The 19,934-nt window shown below is 41.8% G+C and overlaps 3 protein-coding genes across 9 annotated transcripts in view; 2 read left to right on the top strand and 1 right to left on the bottom strand.

Annotated features, from left to right (window-relative positions):
- Nucleotides 1-19,934, top strand: part of LOC126564970 (D-3-phosphoglycerate dehydrogenase) — a 483,268-nt gene that overhangs the window by 212,824 nt on the left and 250,510 nt on the right. The window lies entirely within an intron of this gene.
- The window catches only part of LOC126565253 (aquaporin AQPAn.G), a 149,015-nt gene that overhangs the window by 32,781 nt on the left and 96,300 nt on the right, over nucleotides 1-19,934 (top strand). The window contains exon 2 of one of the 2 annotated variants that reach the window (XM_050222416.1): nucleotides 12,099-12,229. In XM_050222416.1, the coding sequence (XP_050078373.1) occupies nucleotides 12,214-12,229 (16 nt within the window). In that variant the 5' untranslated portion in view covers nucleotides 12,099-12,213. Of the gene's footprint in view, nucleotides 1-12,046; nucleotides 12,230-19,934 lie in introns of those variants that run through there. The other variant, XM_050222415.1, reaches the window with a different exon arrangement.
- LOC126565418 (proteasome subunit beta type-2) overlaps nucleotides 1-19,934 on the bottom strand; it is a 549,154-nt gene that overhangs the window by 485,314 nt on the left and 43,906 nt on the right. The gene's annotated exons all lie outside the window — the stretch shown is intronic.

Genomic DNA, 19,934 nt, shown 5'->3' with positions numbered 1-19,934 from the left:
GAATTGTTTAAAAATAGTAGCATAATTACCACATATCATACAATTACAAGAACAACAGCGTAAACATGCTCAAAAATTCTAATTGATACGATTAGGCTTGTTTGAAATAATTCGTTGAAATATCTTGTTTTGTATGGCTCAAGCAAAGACATTTCATTAAAAACTTTCCAGTTTTGTATACATAAAATATTTTGCTTATAAATTATTAAAATTGTACCATTTTATTTCTACAAAAGAGCATAATTTAAACTACTTACAAAATGTTGTAAATAATTCATTTTCAACATTAAGGCCTTACATCGTGCTATCAGACAACGACTAACTTAGTTCGCAAATATTAGCAAATAGTTGCAGAGCACTTCATACAGAACGCCCTGATCAACGAGCATCCACTTCAATGGAGATTTAACTGCACTTTCTTTTTTGAAGTATGAATTAAGCTCTTTCTGATCAGTCGTTTGTCATACAAATCCACCGAATGTTTTACTATTTTGTTTTTTTAATCACCCAAAACAAATCAATCTATTTCGTTATTCGTGACTAAACATAAAGCGAGCGAATCGGTTACGCTGTGCGCCTAAATGTATGCTATACTCGTACACACCTGTAGCACTGCACACTGGTTACGTTAATTTTCCATTCGAGCGCGATTATCTTTCCCTACCATTTATAGCCCTCGCCACCCGTTCAAACGATAATCTTTCGAAATCCATCACCATCAAGAGCAATAGCTTCAGATTTGCTCCTTTTTTGCACTGGGTTTCCCTTCTTCCGGCACGTGCTTAATTGCTGGCGCTTGTTTAGTTTATCTTATCAACTCAATTGCTGCACCGATTGCTGGTGTGTGAATCTGTGTCATCATAAAACTCGTGGCAAGGTGATAGCACGCTTGTATCACTACTAGGTGTCAGTTTGAAGGGAAAAAAAGGGAGAAGATGAGACAACAACCAGCCCCCATTGAACGGTCTCATTGCTGCTTGCCGGTTGAGCATTTCTGTATTTTTAGCATTTCGATTTGTATGTTTCGGTTGGTCGGGGATTTTTCTTTTTTAATGGAGCTTCTGCCACCCACGGTACGGCCGAAACTGCGCATCTGGCTTGCTTATATGTTGATTTCGCTAAGAGGTCGGAGGACATAAAAGGAAGCTCGATTTCTTACGTCAATAGCTATGCCAACTTTCCTTGCTCCACTTAACAGTGATGATTCACCTACAATTGTATCTATGATTACAACAAACAAAATTAAACAGATTTTACATGAAAAATCAATGCAACACGCACCGTTTTTCAGTGCAATTCTACATTTATTAAAGAAAAAAGTGTTAGTTTGAATGAAAAAATGGAACGAGTAAGTGAGAGAATAAGAGAAAAAAGTTGAAACGCTACAGGGACGCCGCATACCGCTGCACGAAACGATCACTTGCGGGTAGTGGATGCAAAAATATCATTAAACTCCAGTGTGGAATCGTGATGACTTGACAAATTATGGTAATTAAATTTCCTAATTATTTGTACGCCAATCGTGTGGGGACCCTCATTTTTCATTTTCTGTACAATATCTGTGGTGAGATCATGTTGAATGAATGTTTCTGCTATTGTGTGTTTTTAAGAGTTTGCAATATTTGATGAATCATTCCTTTCTAATAAAAATTCTGTATTAGTTGCGGTTCAAATAAGATTTTTTTTAAATTAATGATGTCTTTCAATGATTTTTAAATATTTTTCATGTGAGAGACACATCTTTTAAAAATTATTGTGTTTGTTGTACTCGACTTCTTTAATACGATTGATTCAGTTTGTTATCCTTTATCACCATTGTTTATTGGACAAATTTAAATCCAATTAGTGTACACAACAATACATGTCAATATCATTTAAATAAGTAACGCTAATCGAATCTAGTAACACCTTGTAACATCTGAAGCGTCACGCCGCAAGAAAACATTAATCAATTATCAAGCTCATAGCAATAAATAATTTCCTTCCTTCTACACACGAGAAAAGCGTCATCGACTGATCACAACGTATTCTGGTTGCATCACATAAAACAAGACTGACTCTAGAATATTGTTGCTGGTGCTGCTGCTGCTCCTGCACGATTCGCTACAACCACTGGTGCCATCTTATAGTACAAGGAGCTGGAGCAGATCACCATCCATGGAATAAATTAAGCATCAAACATTTACCTAAGCCCATAATTAATATTCCAATCTACGTAAGCATGCAAATATGTCCCTCCCGGTGCGGTGATAAAACAAGGAAGCTGCATATAATGTAGCTTTACCATGTGGATTGCATGGGTTATTTGATAACGCTGGCCGCAACGTGCATGGGGGGGGGGGGGGGGGGGGGAGAGTGGTGTAAAAAATGGAACCATACTCAAGCACAACCAATAATTGTCCGCCGTACATAATTGTTGTCTCCGCAAGATAAAACCGGAGCCTCGCTGATTCTTTTGTGGTTCCGACATTCCTTCTACGTCATACGATTGCATGATTTTTCGCGTACGATGTGTGACGTCTTTCCGATGATCGGTAGCCTACGAAACTAGTGACTTCTATTTTCGCTGACCCGTTCGTTAGTGGCTTTTGTTACGGTGACGAAGATGGACAGCAGAATGAGAAGTTTTATTCTATTCGCAATAAATTCGTGCCATTACCGTGATTAGTGCCGTCAGGGAGGGGTTCCCCCCCCCCCCCCCCCCCCCGGGGATGGAGAAAGCACAATGAATAGGAATGGTTTGTCATCCTGCTGAAATGGGGATAATCCTTGACTAAGGGAATGAGGTGTGTCAAGAGGTTCTGTTTTTTTGAAGCGGCAATTATTTTTCAATTTTTCCATACGAGTAAACAAAGCATGAGATCACTGCAAAATGGGAAGTTATCTGATTAATCTTCACTTCGTGTGCAATCAATTACTAATTTTGAGCATCCAATCATGCAATAGGAATCATATGCATTCAGAATCACCCAAATAAAAAAAAATCGTAATTAATTCAACATTACTTCGTTCCATCATTTATACACACGTTAATGCACTTTACTGCGATAAATGTAATTAAAAGCTCATATTAAAAGTGTGCGCACGTGTACTGTTCTGCATCATCGTTACAGCATTTGCATCGTGGCAGCGAGCAATGGGCTTTCGAAACGATGGCGTGGGACTAATCAATAAGATAAATGCTATTTTATTTGTAAGGCAGTTTGTATTTGGTGGAAGCGACCGCCAAACAATGCAACCCAGACTAAGGAATGCAGGCGACTTGGGTTTTGAGATAAGCGAATAACAATACGTGCTTTTTTTGTATGTTTTATTGGGACGCACACCTTACTGCATGATGTCTATAAGGGATAAGGGTGCAATTTACGCAATTGGAAGTTAAAACGAATGCTAAAACAAACACGTGAAATGGAAAACAGGCCGAAAAATAAACACCCCTCTCACCCAGAGAACCATCAAACAAGTAAAAGTGGTGGGAAAACTGTGTTAAAATCGTACAACAGATGAAAACTATAAGTTTCGTTTGCCAAGAAAAGAATCTCCGAGCAATCTTATATTCACATTAGACCGTATGGTACAAGTGGCCATAAAATTTGACATGCTGACGCTTTTTAACTGTCCCCAAACTTTGCCCTTGAAGGATAACTGTCGAAGCATGTTCGAAATCTTTAGGGAGAAACTGCTACTCGCAGCCCACCGCGGTGTGTTGGGAGAGAAATTTAATATTCTTGTGCGTGTGTGTGTGTTCTTTTGGCAAACAACTATTCTATTCTCAAACCGTTCAGCAAAACACCATCTGCTTACGATCGTTGGTCACATTTTTCTGAACGACGTTTCTAAAATCGAGCAGACTCGAGGTGTACGTCGGGCGCGAAGGGGCCTATAAATTGTCAGCAGTAATTAAACGACAAACGGACCAGACTGTCGAACGGCGCAGACTGAGCGTGGACATTGTAAAGTATACGAGTGCCATCATTTATTCGAGTGCATAGTTGTGCCGAATGCCGACAAAAGAAGGTGGATGCTGGCCCGTTTATCATCGCGTTCATCTGTAGCATTGTGGTCAACGGGAATGTCTTGTAAATGTTTTAAGAGTGTTTGCACTCATGTCTGCCAAAAAAGTAATTGCAGAAAAAAAATGCGTAGCATTACGGTGTCAAAAATGTGTACGTCTTTCGTCAAAATAAGATTAGAGATGAGGAATTTATGAATGTATTTGTATTTAAAAAAAACCTTAGTAAATGAATAAAAATTGTCTACGGCTGTGTGATGCCGGCATCTGACACGATCTCACGTGTTGCAAACGGTTGCCTGTGTAAAATAGATGCTCCTCACGTAACTCAGTCGTACTATAACTTAATGATTTATTTTTCATGTTGCATTTGTATACGTTCTGAATAGAATGGATTAATTTTACTTGTGTTTTGTAAATAAATGAAACAGAAATAAGTATACCGTGCAATCAGTTCCCGATAAAAGGAGAAACGCAAACGTTCGAACAAACCGTGTAAAAATAAACGATTCAAATGCTTCCTACGGCATTTCCTTCCACACATCCTTCCCTCTTCTATGCCTCCTCTTCTAAGCCTCCTCTTCTATGCATCCTCTTTCTTTACAGCGTCACGATGCGTCGTATAAATAATATAAAAAAACCCGCAACAAGACAATCCTCCGAAGACAATAAAACAACATAAACATCGTTGAAATACGATACGCCTCATCAGCAAACCATTCCACCTGTTTTGCCACCCCCTCTTATGATAATATGATTCTTTGATCGCTCATTTAAATAAGCTACTTGGGCGATCTTCAGCTGTTATGCAATATTTCTCATGTTTTGGTTGGTGCGAACAGCGTCACGAAACAATCTTCCCTGTGCTTTGCTAATCGGTAACCATTTTCCACTCTCAGCAATTGTTAGGGTTGACGCGTGTGTATTATAGGAAACAGATGTCAGCAAAGTCATAGATAAAAATGAGAGAAGCGAATTAATTAGACGAAAAAAGTAAAACAAAACCGCCCTTCGTATTTTTGGTTGGCTGCGCCTAAAGTTATACTATATTGTTTTTAACTCTTTGGTTGGTGTTTTGTTACGCATCGCTTTGCTTTCTCACTTTTTAAAAACAATTTTAAAACCAAACCAGTCAGTTAAGGCCAAAAGTCTTCATTACAATATTTCCATTATTCAATCCTAAACCTTGCAAATATAACTATTCACCATAAAACATTTTTTACCGTTTTTATTTTACATTTTAAATGCTCGTTAGATTATTGCAAGCGTTTATTACAACAAATTGTAATGCCCATGAAGCCGGCTGACCCAAAAGGCTAGCCACATTTAGTTGCACACATTCTGAAGCAATGATTTATCGTCCTTTCATCTTAAGCACCCTTCTCGCAGCTAATTAAACAAATTTCACTACAAAACACCCGATGCACTTGCAACACGATCCTTGACCAGCAGGCAAACCAAACGATGGCCAAAGCATCAATATCGGAAGTCAATATACAGTGCAGGAAGACAAAACGATCGTGTGACATCTACGCACACAAGCACACACACACACACACTTTCTGCCGTCCGGATGGTAAGGTGCGATTTTTATTCGTAATTAATTAGCCGAAGATGCTTTCAGACAAAAGGGGTTGATAATGATTGCACATGCAGCGTACAGGGGGTAGTTCGATGGCATCGCAAGTTCATGATCGAGGTTACACCATTACCACCGGTTCGGTACGGGTAGGTTTAAGAAAAGGGAAGCCGGGTGTCGCTGCCCGGTGTCAGGTAGTAGCGATGTGACTGAATTATTAATTACAGCGTCTGACATCCTGTCTGTATAGACGTGTCCATGCATTTGAGCGCATACGCGAGAGAAGATGCAACCAGCCGTCCGTCGGTTGGAGAGAAAGACTGAATTCGCGAATCTTGAATCGCTTACGTGATAATGGCGTGTATGGTGCGCGGGGCACAGATGTGGCCGATGGGCAGTGCATCCAAGGTCGTAGCTATTATGCATATTTTGCACAAAGAAAAACGTTATTATTTATTTCACCCTTCGCTTGCGAGTTGTTTGAGAAATTATCGACATTAGGTATTCCGGCAGCGAGACAGAGTGAAGCCATTCGGGTGGAGAATAGAGCCTAATTGATTTGTGATGTTTGTTTTTTGTTTGTTAAATACATTTGATGTAGGAAACATGTGTACAGTTATTTGTGTGTGCGTTTTTTGTAGCAATCATCAAACGACAATAAAGTTAAACCTCAATTTACAAAAGTCTGTTAAAGAGAGTCAAAACATATCTAGTTTTATGTGCCATAAGTTTCCCATCGAGTCGATCCTTTCCGGCGACGTCGTTAGTTCACACTCCGGAAAATTAAAACTACCCAGACGTGTCCTACCTGTACAGCGCAGGACATAAATACCGTCCCTATCAGTATCGTAACCTAATGAGACGATATACCAATTTTACGGATCGACTCCAGCTAACACGGTACAATACATTTGCCAAATGAGTTTCTGGCGCGCCTAGAATCATCGTCTTATGCCGACTACTGTCGAACGAAGAAAATGTCACCATTTTGGTATGGTCAGTCAATCCTTTTCCAGGTGCCACATTTACCCGAAAACGATGTCCTCAAAGCGTCCTTCACTATTTCTACGAGCGGTAAACGCGTATCGCGGCTTAACCTTTCACAGGTAGATTAGAACCAGGGTACACAGGAGGGAAGGTTTATAATTCTCTGCTAATGGTACAATGAAATCGGAATCCTAAATCCCTCTTTCGGTTAGGTTGTTTATTAATATTCTGTTAAGCGTTTTTGCAGACCTCACAGTTGCTAGCGCCGCTGGGTGGTGGATTACTGATCGTTGAGTGAATTTTTAATTCTTCCATCAAACATACAAATAAGCAGGGTAGGTCAGTTTCTATCCAGCACCAAAACGGCATCCGCCGTCCGACTTCACGCTAATGGAGGATGAATGGCCCATATCATTGCAATTGCTTCCAATGCTATCGAACCATATTTATGTTGAGAGCAAAAAAACACAATTACTACTTCCTTCACAACACCCACAGTTCCTTATCACTTACGATACGCTTCTACAGTGAAGCGTAGAAAAAACTGTTTTCGTGTGACGGTGTCAGAATGCGTGTCATGTTTCCGACCCGTTACCGAGCACCGCGCCTAGGCGGGAAGAATATTGTACAATACTTCCGCCAACGGAATGATGATTTGATTGATTGGTCGGCTTGTGATCGATGGGTGGTAGCTTTGTCGTGGGGTTTTGCAGAACTAGTTCTGGTTTGTGTTGTTTGATTTAGGATGTACCGATCGTACAGGCTACTCTTAGGGGGTAGTTGGTACATAAATCATGTTCTAGAATTGAATAGCATCGTTAATTTCGTCAATGTACTTTGATTAATCAATAAAGACACCAGCCGACGAAATAGTAATTGATTTAAATGGTGCGAAATTGGAAGACGCTATGCTATACACATATGCAATCAAGTCTCATCGATTAGATTGAGCTGAATACTTTTTTCGTTAAAGTCTCCTATGTTAAAATTTGAATTTTTAAAATTTGTTTTTAGCTCATATGTTTGTCCGACTTAAAGTGTTGTAAGTGGTTTTCTTGTCCATTGTTTAAGCGCCTGAATGTGTGCACTGTGCCATTTCCAGCGCTAGCCGGCCGAGAATAATTTTTCGCCCTAATAATCATCCGGCCCTCTAATTGCTTACTTATTGATACCACATAGTTGGTTAATCCTCTTTTGAAGGGAGGATTTGATCCCCGAACCTGCCGTTTGAAAACCTTCACCGCTGTCGCCTGTCCGAGTGGACTGCCAGAAATGCATACTACACTACGACATGTGATCACAAACATAGAGATTGCTTATGTTAAAACGTAGCAAAAAATTGTCCCCATTGGTTCGAAAATTAGGAACAAGAGAATTCACTAATTAGCAAAATTTGTAGTGCTAATTTGGTAGATAAAAATAAGTTCAAGTAAAAATAACCCTTGATTGATGCTTCGCAAAATGTATCAGTATTTCCCTGCAAATGTTCAACGGCTAAATTGTTGTGCTGTTTATTTGAGTTTCTAATAAACCCTAAAGGGTTTGATCTGACGATTGAGTGAGATGGAGAAATGGCGCTAACGTGTCCTTCAGAAGGGCCAGGATTAATCACTGACGGAAGACGGTGCTTGACTGCTATCGGTGTCGTGCGCTTGATAAATAGTTCAAGATCCATTGACAGCTTTTGTGGTGGTCGATAAGTATATAAGTGCGTGTACAAGTACTTAAGCAAGTTTGTAAGCAGTCTTCAATGGGCTTGACTGTCAATGTGTGATGGGTTTGCCTGTGACTTGAATTATCAGTCACAGAACTGCCAGCTCTGCAAGGGACGATCCAAAAGAGACTTCAAACTAGAACGTGCTTGTTACTGCATCAGTTTATCGCCTGTCATAATAACCAGTTAGTAATAATATCGAATTAAGAATTAAAAATTTGTCTATATTTTTTACAATTTTAACTAAAAAACGTTCAAAAAGATTAGTATAAATCCTTTCCCTACGCGGGAGTCGCAAAGTAATACTATCCTCGACGTCCGCTCTATTGTAAGCGTTTCAAAACCCAACTAACCTAACCGACCGTCGAGAGCGTCGCTGCACGAGAATCTCCTTGCGTATCGTGAGCACGCGAGAGAGCGAATGCGAACCGTTGCTGTTGCTGCTGCTGCTGCTGCTGCCGGTACAGCTACTACTACTGCTGCTGCTGTTGGGGCTGCTGCTGGTAGTACAGGTGCAAAATCTCGATGCTGACTCCGTCACCGCGTACAAACTCTCTCGCGCGCGCGAATAATCTCGCGCCCAGAACCGCGCTTTGCGCGCGTGTATATTTACTTTCGTACGTTACTTTTCAGTTGTCATTTAAACGCTGTCCGTTGCAGGTTGCAGACCGCGTGTTTTAAAAAGCGTGTTGCCGTGAGTTCGTACTGTATGCGTGCGTGTACGTTTAGAAAAGTGTTCGGTTTTCGGTTTTTACGCAACAACTCAAAGGTTTGTTTTGTGTGTTACAATTATGCGACTGTTCTGTAGTATCAGTAACATTTCTGGAATGGAACCGTTGCTTGTCCCTCTTCGATCCACATGACCAGTGAGGTTCCGCGTCCCCCCAAAAACACTCAACACTCACCTGGTTTGGTTCGGAATTGAATTCTTGCACGTAGTCAGTGATATGGATCTTGCTTGGTGAAGTTTTTTTTTTGTTGTCGTGAGTGAGATTGTGTGTGATTTTTTTTTCTTCTCTAAACACATAAGGCATATGCACATTTCACTGATAAGAGACGGACCGACGGTGCAGCAAACGACCCAGAACGTTCATCCTGCCAGACGTAGAGCATCTTTCTTCTCTTGACGGGTTTGTCACTCTGCCACTGTGACATAAGATAGTGCGTTATTGCTTGTTCTGTGGCATAAAAGATTTACGGGGTGCGATAGACTAGGCTCACCTTATCAGCTGTTGGTGTCGTACGGGAGCCACTGTAAGCCCCGTGAAGTGGCACCTTCATAACCAGATTGCTATCGACGGACGGCGCTTGAAGAAGAAGGTGGATTTTTGTATGCTTGCATTATCGCCTACTATGTACCAGATTGAAGAGGATTGATCAGTCTGGATTACTATATCGTGGTGTAGACGTGCACTTTGTCAATCACAGTAGACACGAGTTGCAGTGACGTTTGTGAGTTTTATCGCGCTGCAAGTGATTACGTGTGATCGAGTCTGTTCGTAATTACGTGAAAAAGGAATCGTTGTTTTTTTTCAAATTCTTTTGATTGTGCAAGCAGGAACTAGGTATTGAATTTTAATCCTTATCAGTTATCACGTGTTTATATCGAAGCTTGTGTACGTGTAGAAGGTATAATGATTTATGGAACACCATTTTTTTCCTTTTTTGACGAATAAATTAATTGCGAAGATGTACGTAACACACTGGTGAACTACATGAATTGGTTTGTCCAAAAAACTGTCAAAATCAAAGCAAGAAACCGCGTGTGTTTTTAAATCAAATTCTCGCTGCCTGCAAGAAAAACAAATGACAGTGGCCGGTTATTCTTCCAATTAGCATATCCTGTCACGGATGCTTTTTGCCCTTTCAAACTACCGCTACACAGTGGTGGCAAAAAGAAATGCAGGAAGGAAACGTATTGGTACTATCCACTGGCCTAGGCTCAAAACATGCCCGAGAACGTACTACTTCCGGCCGGAGTGCAATTCGTTCTGAATACTTTCTTCGTGTGGCGGCGGTGCCTAAGTGTTGGGTGGAACAAATGGGAATGTCTTCCGGTGTTTTTTTTTTTTTGGTTCGTTGAGCTCTTTTTATTGTTGTTGTCTGGCTTAGTTATTTACGATGGTGGCTCAATTCCAGGGTTGTATCCTTGCATTGAGGGGCAAAAAAAAAACGAGAAATGCATCCTCGCGCTTGGAACCTTCTTGATTCGAACCTGCGAATGTACCGCCACCTGGTCGGGGTCTAAGTTATGATGGGGAAGATGTTGAATATACGATTAACTGCACCGTTCTCGGGCAGGTAGGAAAGGTCCGCTTCCGTTGCATTCGCTGCATGCATGGGTTTGGCCGGAAATAGCGTAGTGGGTCAGTAGGAGAGCCTAGCCGGAGGTTCCGGGCTTTTTGTGGGCTTTTTGGATGAGACTGCGGTGGGCGATAAATTCTTGGCGTACCTTGAAGTCGACACCACCACCAAACCACCACCGGATGGGCGCACTTTCTTTCTGACGAGCTGGTGAAAATGGAAATAGGACCGATGAAGATAAAAATAAAACCAGCGAGCAGTAGTGCGCTGGCGTACTTGTACCATATCCTTGACAGCAGGAGCATTGAAGACGATGATCTATGGGTGAATTAACAGTTGTTTTTTTAAAGTGGTTTATTTCTCCCGGGCATGAGTGTGTGTTGTGTTTTTAGCTTAGAATAATAATATTAGCCGATCAAGTGTTCTGTTATTAGAAACTAAAAGCAATTTAGATATGAGTGAAACATGCCAATTTACACAACAGGAAGTTCGTGTACATTCGTCCACAGAGGGAGAGTGAGAGAGAGAGCTGGCATTTTATTTTGACCATTTGCCAAAGCGATCGCAAATAAATGCCGTACGGTTGGAAAGTACCGTTTGCTGGCAAAGAAATCTGGCCCACCGGTAGAGTGCATCACCGTTTACTGCGGTTCAGGTTTTACCGCACATCTCGCGATCATGATCATGATCTTGAGACGAGCGCAACACCAATCATACCATGCCATGCTTTCATTCAGGTTTCCGCTCACGCAAACAACTTCAGCTGCAAGGCGGGCAGGGGGACGTCGGTTAAAAGTAGGTGAGACTGGACCGGATCGCGCGGTGACTCTAGCCGTGCTGACATGGGGTGAGGGAATTTCCCTCAGCTAACGCCAAACGCCCCGAACGATCAGCTGAGATTCGGCACGATAAGGCGCAACGTGTCCGTGCGTTTGATGAGATAAAAGCAGCCAAGTACTTTTGAAACATTTTTTCGAATGTTAGACCTATGATGGCTGAACTGTTGTTGCTCACTAGAATTGGTAAAGAAACCTTCCCATTCATCGGTAATTTTACGGTAAACACTTTTATGTGCAATGCCAAAAAACAAGCGCTATTCTTTCGCGAACGGCCTAACGGAAATGGGCTCCGGTTTTCCGGGTTTGTTTGGAATCGCTTTGAAGCAACAAAAAGACGATACGAAAACAAAAAAAATGTGCTTGATGCTCCGTCAGTAGAAATAGAGGTATTCCTTTGTCAAAGCTAAACTGTTCAAATAGCAGTCGAGCTGCAGTTAGGGGCCCGGGGCGTAAACAAACGGCACGAGTTAGAACGCCTTGTCCGGTATGTTATTCAATTTTCTATACTTTTTCTCCTGTTTTCTTCTACTCCACACAGAGAGCGCCCAAAAACGTCGATTGATTGAGCCGTCGAACATATCGTCTCGTTTCGTCTGTGCGGAACGTGTGAAGTGACTTGTGAAGAAGAGTTCCTCTAGACGAGTGAGGAGGGCTCAGTTGTAGCGGAAAATTATAGCCGTTCACGGTTGATTAGCGCTGAAAATCTACTCAATAGGAGCAACGAGTGAAAGCAGTTAGGCAACGAACGATAAGCAGGAAAGCATCCGTAGCAGCCAAAATGACTGAAAGTGCAGGTGAGTGAAGTAGCATTGAATGTTGTCTGTAAGCACGTTCGATTCAGGGATCGTCGACGATTAGTTATCCGGTGTTTAGTGAAGACAGGTCATGAACTTGTTTTCCTTAAAATTATGAAGAACAAACGTATTAGCTGAGGGATCTTCCGTCTTCTCAATAATCATCGATTACTACAAGGAGCACTGCGTTACCTTGAAGCTGCACGAATACTAAGGTTAATATAGATCCTACCGTGCCCTAAGCACTAAGACTTGGCTGGACAATTCAAAGATCCAACTTTACTTACATCTCCGTACGGACCCTTCACAGGCGCTGCTAGCACGCTTCATGCTTTTCAATCGAGTATCACATAAACCATTTCCTGCGGTTCAAGTACAACCGTTGGTTCCCAAAAATGGTGCCACTTCACGGCAGTTGTTTCGCCAGCAGCCAACCGAATAAGAAACATGTGTCATTTTTAAAAAGATTCTCCCAAAACTCATTGCAACCACAGGGAGGGCAGCCACAGAGAACCTTCCAATTTCGATTGACACAGTTTCCAGTTTCGCTTTGAAGTTTGTTTTTTTGTTGCGCGTTTTTAAGTAGACAAGCACCAACACGCGAGTGTCTTTCGACCCATACCTTGTGTCTGTGTGTATTGTTTTTTGAGGATACGATAAATACGGCGTAAACAGTTGTCGTTGCTATTATTGCGTACCGGAAGGTCGGGAAGAATCTAATGGCCGAATGTTTTGTGGTGCGGCCCGCAAACTGTGAATGTGTGACATTTGAAGAACCAATTTGCGTAGTGCTTGAAAGACAATCGAAAAAAGCACGCGGCTAGTGTGGTTGCGTGAGCTTCGGATGTAGTTGATTTTGTGGCAATTGAAATTGAAACGAAAAAAAAAATACGTAATCTATTACACTTTACCGAGGTTACCGACGTTAGCCCGAGGTACCAACGATGGATGAAGTTGATCGATCATCGATTGGCGAGCGTTGAAGTTTGGGAACCTAAATGAGAACAAATTCTCAAAGCCCTTCTGCGGGTGCTAGTACCGATGGCGATTGCCTTCAGAGGCGTTGGGTGTGTCTGAGATGAAAACTGTCTCAGTTCCCCCTGATGAACACTCAGCAGCAAATATTCTCTGTGGGGACGTCGTTTACGGTGCGATTGTTCAGCTTTTCAACTGTCATACGCGTTTGACAGCAGGTAGACGTTTGACGTATCATAGCAAACGGTAGTGTCAGAGATCAGTAAATGCGTAAACCAATTTCTGACGAGCTGACCTTTCCGGGATGCAATCCGAGTTCTAAGTCGCTCCCATGCCCAACCCACTATGTCCTTTAAAGCCCTCATCCACGGTATCCAAAAATAGCCAAACTAGAGAGAAACGCACACGCCTTTCCCTTTCTACACGTGCGCTGGTCAGCCTATCGCAGGCCTCAAGCTTCGATTGAAATCGATTAAAATGTTCAATGTCAAGTGTCATTAATTGTTTTTCTCTTGCCAACCTTACCCGGGGTTTTCGCTTGCGCTTTGTAGTGCAGCGCCGCAGGGAATTAAAATGGCTCGGTATCCGAAGAAAAGCCGGAGTAGTGGTCAAAAAGTCAATACCCGACGGCGTTCTGCAGGAGGATTAACGAAATACTGACCCACTTCAACCGTTGGGTTGGGTGGCATGTTGCAGCCGGTTGCCACTGATTTGAATTTCCGATTTCGTGGGAAAGTTCTTGACTTTATCACCGACACCGGCGACTTACCTGGGCGCGTAGTCGAGCTGCTAGCTGCCTTAGAAGACCATCAATGCTGGAGGTCAGACCTATGTTCGTGTATCCTACGAGCAAACCATTTGTAGTATGTTAATCGGAACCGGAATAAAACTAAGAAAACCATAACACAATCATGACTGCGAAAAGTTCCTGGTGCCCCGCAACCATTGGCTACCTTGGTAGGCAAACCAATGCTAATCGACCGAATGGAAGGTTGAGGTGAAGGTAACGCAAGAACTTTACCTAGTGTCCTACTGCCGATGGCTTGATGTGGTTCCGTAATAAACACAAAAAAGGCTATATAATAATAAGCACAGGGAGAGTAAAGCAAACAAATGCAAATGAAGATGCTTCCGGTGATGCTCCGCTCCGGAGAAGGTCGAGCCGGCAAAAAGGTCCTCCTCCCTCCTCCGTCGCAATCAGATCGATCGCGGATCGTGTATCAATCGGAGCGAGCGTTCAGTTTTGGGAATCCAACTTCCAACCACCGATCGGCATCGTGCATCCGGTGAACTTGAAGTGGTGAGCTTCAAAAATTCAAATCGACTATATTTAAATTACATCATAAATAAGGTCCGACAAAAAAAGGACGACTTGAACGATGACCCCTTTGTCGCCCTCCTTCCACCCCTCCCTTTCGGGGCTTCTTACCGGTTCTTCCTTTGCCGCAAACATCATCACCATCGCCGCACTACTTGCACTACTTTGACAGCGTTAATTCTTCACAGCCAATTCTTCTGCATTACAGCACCGAGTGCCGCTAAAAGTGAAAGTAGCACAAGGTTGGTGTCTAACAAAGCTAGGGAGAGGATATGGAGGGGAACCTCCGAAAATAATATAAAAAAATGTAATGTAAAAACAGGATGGTAATTGGCAAGTGGTCGATTTGCAGCTGAAGTTTAGCTGTTTTTTTTCGTCCGCTTTTTTTTTTTTTGGTTTGTGAATGTTTTGAATCGAGGAAGCTAGACAAAAAAAAAACTATCCAGCAACCGCTTAAATTTTGGCAAATTAGGAAAGGCTTGTAAGAAATGGAAGAGCATGCCGCCATTGTTAGGCTCGCGGGTAAAACCACGTAAGGAAAAAAAAAACTACACAACAAGTTCGCAATCCTTTAGTGGACCCTCTCCTGCAATGGTTTTGACAAAGGAGCATAGAACAAGTAAGACTTTTTTTTACAAGTCACATGATTTCGATACAGCGATTGACGTCATTTAACTAAATTTATTGCAAATTTGTATTCGTACCGGTTTGCGGGATAAAGCCGATGAACTCTGGTCTCTGTTGAACAGGTTCTCTGTGGATGCTGGAAGTTTGGAGAAGAATTTTGGCAAACGGAATGAGTCATTTTATTGTAGGATTGAGGAGGGCTGGGTCGCGTGATTGCTTACGTCATTTGGTGAAAGATCTTTCACGTGCGCGAGGATCCTTAGAAGGTGTAAATAAATTAGCATCGGTAATGTTTTACTCATCAAACAGCATCAAGAGAATGACACTGATATGTTTTGATCTCTGTTTTTAAATTTCCTTTTCATCAATTTTTCTGCCATCATCCCTGCCGCATTATTCCTTTACGATTTACTTGAAATCAAGAATTTGAATATTTAATTCCTCTCACAGGGGTTCGATTTCGTCGGGATGTTAACAAAAGCTTCTTCTTTATCGAGATGTTATTGCTCATGAACATGTATATTGCATTACACACGAAATAAATTAACCTAATCCGACCTTGTGCGTGATTTTCTGCAATCAGAACGTTGGCCACTCTTTTGCGTAAAAGAAACAAATCATAATCGCACCGAATGAATCGGACGAACACTCGGCGGCTCGGCTGTGCGTTACTCTACTTCATTAAGTATTCATGCTGTGCATACATTAACGTCCGCTGGCCAGTTAAAATTACATCGATCCTTCACTTTCAACGAAATTCCTGCAATCATTTGTTGTCGTACATAAGGCAAGCAGAGCTTGCCTTTTATGTGCATTGCTAATAAGCAAACATGAACTGTTAACGCAGTTTTATACTGTGAATCAATTTTGATTATTGCTGTGAGAGTAACAGAAAAGAATTAATTTGTAAATTTGTTAATTTATTTATCATTTCAAAGGACCTTGAGGCCCTGTTAAAGCATCCATCAAGCATGTACTGTAAGTTAACACATTTTTTCCCACCGATATTACGGGCCGGATGTTGAACTTTAATCTCTCACAAATCACAATTCGTAATCCTTTGAATGCTTTCTCTGCCAATGCACCTAGAAAAAGTGTTTAATATCGTCCCAAGCTCCGTTTAATTCGCGCAACCCAAGAGGAAGGAAGTTATAATTTAAAATGCGCGAAAATTAACGCACCTTTCGCAGAACTCTAAAAACGAAACGAAATGAAACGAAAACCAACACACAAAAAAGCTATGTATATCGCCACGCTGATCACAAAATGTGAACAGCGAGTGTGATGCGTTCAAAAAGAAGAAGCTCCCAGGCCATGATATACGATCGGAAAGGGAAGCATCTTTAAAGCGCTTAAATTCACCACACGGAGCGCGGCGGTCTCACTTCCACGACCTTGACCTACACGCAGCACGCGGACAACGTCACAGATCCGCACGAAGATCGTTCAAAGTGGAGGAAAACAAAAACAAGCATGAACGCAACACACCGTTCCTTCATTTCGCTTCACTATCTTCACCGCCAGCACCATTCAAGACACCGCTAATCGGCTCGAGCAGTTCGGTTCATTTTTTGTATATTTCGATGTTGGTCTTTTTTTTTCTTCGTTTGTTGCCTTTCCGTGCTTTGCTGGAGTTTTGCAAAAGGGAATTGAGCGTTGTGAATCCAATCGTAAGGCAGCGGTGGTTCGAGGGCAGAAATGGAAACCAACATAAAAATAAAACTACTTGTGTGGTAGAGGACAACCAGGGGATGGATGAATGGTGCGTATTCAAATAAGGATCGCTTCACAAGGTACCGAACATCGGTGAAGGTGGTTGTGCAAAGGAGAAGGGCACCCCATTTCTTCGCTCAAGAGGCGTGAAACGGGTCATACTTTAATGGCTATTTTATGGGAGACGATGATGGTGAGTGAGGTACATCGTCAGTATATGACGTGTAGTTTTGTACGTGGACGAAACATTCGACGATTACTTTTACATCTGAAATGATCTGATTTTACATGGTGTGTTAATTATTTGTAATGTATTTTTGATGCATTTGTTTAAACAATGTTAAGTGAAGAGATCGCCAGGATGAATAACTGGGGATTTTAAAAAAAGCTTGCATAACTTCGGGAATTAGTGTTAGCTAAGTAGCGCTCAGTATTCAGGAAATCAGTATTGAAATCTGTAGTAAGGCTTAATGCTGCCAGTGCTACGGTTTATGTTGAGAAGTTCAAATTTGGTTCTCAATCTGTACATCCTATTCTTCAACTGTGTTTAACAACTAGTTCGTGTCTCTCACACCTATTTTTGAAGCTGTCTCAACCTTTGGTGTTATTAAAAAAGCAACGTCTCGTCGTGAACAACCTGTTAATTAATTTACCGTCGTCGGCGTTGTCCAGATGATGAAAATATCATTTAATGCAGTGAAAATAGTCTTATTATCTTCTTGGAATTTGTCAGTAGTTCATCCAGTTACTTCTTTTTTCCTTAGCTAAATGACTTACTACCTCCCCGGATGAGGTAAAATTTAAGGAAGAATTGGCTAGTAAAATTTGAAACTAGTCAAGTAATTAGTCATTAGACATGCGCTATTGCCTATAACGTAAAAAGACGTATTCTTGCAGTTGAATTTTTAAACAATAAGTAAATAACCTACTAGGTCATGCCGGTCATCTAATAGTTTAGTAGACTTGTGAATACTAAGTAGTTGGAAAGCCAAAGATTTGAGGGATTTGAACTTCGATTCCTCTCCCACCAAACAATCAGCCCTAGCTGATTGTTGGAAAGATGCGACGCAGATTTCATAGAAGAATACTAAATTAAGTTTGATAGACTGTACGCGACCAGAAGATCCAGCTCTCTACAGTTACAAATTTTCTTAAGGCGTCTTATCCAAGCGTTTTTCATCACTTTTTTGAATAAATCATGTTACTCAATATGATAAAAATATTTTAATTTTTTTTTATTCATAAAGAACGGCCAGGCCTTATTGCTTAATTTCATTATTGTAGACTAGCAAATTTTTACAAGTGAGGTTTTTTATCAAATTATTTCACAAAAATAATAACAAGACACAGGTGTATTGATAAAAAATTAAAAAATATGTTACCTTCGCTCACACTTTAAATGGTCATTCGAATTTCTACCTCTGGTAGTAGTGGGAGTTTCAAGTAAACTTCACGCTTGAATCCACATCGCAAAGGTCCATTTTTCATTTCAGCTGTACAAAAGGGATGAGATGCTTGTCAATCATAAAATAGTGTCGCTCTGTTTTCGTCTACTATGCAAAATGGACAACGAAATCAGTATTGCGTATCGTAAAAGCATTCCACAGCCTGAACTTGACACACTCCCGCATCGTCCTGATTGTTTGCCACCTTTGCTTGGTGCATTTACAGCATGCTGCTAGTTCCGTTCACCGACCAACCCGATCAACGCGGCCCGCAAACAGGCCCACTGGGAGGGAGATCTGAAGCATCGATTATTATGAGCACACGCAGCCCACCAAGCCACCGGTTGCTATTAATCCGCGCCGGCAGTCAAATAAGTTAATCATCGGCAACGGGTGGGCATACCAAAAATGAGCTTTCTGTTGTGCACCTTTCCTGAAACGCACGGTCCAAACATGGACAGCATACTTTCTTCGAGTATGCTTTGCGCGAGTGTGCAGTAGTTTTGCTGCGTTCTTTTCAGCTGGCAGGCTCATTTCGCGACGGTGTGTCATGGTTACTTTTTGTTTTGGGCAATAGTGTACGAGCATTGGTAGGAACTTTTTTTGTTTGTTTGTTTGTTTGGTACCATTTTGCATTGCTGCTTTTGGGCAAATAATTGACCCATCGAACAGCGGCATTTGAATGGCCCGCCGGTGGCGGCGCGAATCGGAAAAAGCACTCTTCTAGTGGATTACATCACGGACCCACGGTGTCGATGATTTTGGTGGTGGTGGTGGTTGTGTGTGTGTGTTTTTTTTCACTGCCATCGTGCGAATTGTGGTTCGATGTTAGCTGCTCATGTTTAATAAGATTACTTCGCACCTAATGGGACGTCTATGGAGCCAATTATGACGAAAAGAAGAGAGATGGAACGGTGTACATCCTTGCCATACATTTTTGGGTGTTCAGTGTTGTAGTCTGTAAGATGTTGTCCTTGCTACAGTTTTAATTTGAGCTCGATGTCGGTGATGAGGTTGTGCAAAAAGCTTTTATATTGAGAATTTAGCAACCGACGTACTTTGAAAATTAGAAACAACACCGTACACCGCTTCTAGTGCTACGGGAAAACGTAAAATGGTGTAATTAACCAGTGTTTTCTAGAGAACACTCGGTGCCATTAAATCAACCATCTCTAATCACCTTTGCCTGTGATATTTATTGGCAATTGTTATGGCTCTAGAGCCGTACGGAGCATCCTTTCCATATGAAAAAAGCAAATGTATTAATCCGTCTGTCTTCTGCAACTTACGATACAAGTATTCCTGCCGGTGCCGCATTAAGCAATTGACTTGGAAAACCTTACGCTAACTGACCTATAACTAGGCGCTACAACTTTAGCTTCGTACGACGGTGTTGATCGATTTGAATTTATAATTCCCAACCGGTCCAGAGCACAATGATGAAGTGCACCGATACACTCCGCAACATCCGCAGCCGTCGCCCGGGAAGCTGTCACCCGTCCGTCGTCTATGCCCGTTGGGCGTTTCGGAGTAACGAATGATGCGACTAATTGGCAAACATCGTCAGACACGCTGCACTGCATTGCGGTGATGCTGAGGGTAGCATTTATCGGTCATCGTCAAGAAT

The sequence above is a fragment of the Anopheles maculipalpis genome, chromosome 3RL (genome assembly GCF_943734695.1).
Source record: "Anopheles maculipalpis chromosome 3RL, idAnoMacuDA_375_x, whole genome shotgun sequence".
Taxonomy (NCBI): Eukaryota; Metazoa; Arthropoda; class Insecta; order Diptera; family Culicidae; genus Anopheles; species Anopheles maculipalpis.
The sequence above is the reverse complement of the archived record's forward strand: the minus strand, read 5'-3'. Positions and strand labels throughout refer to the sequence as shown.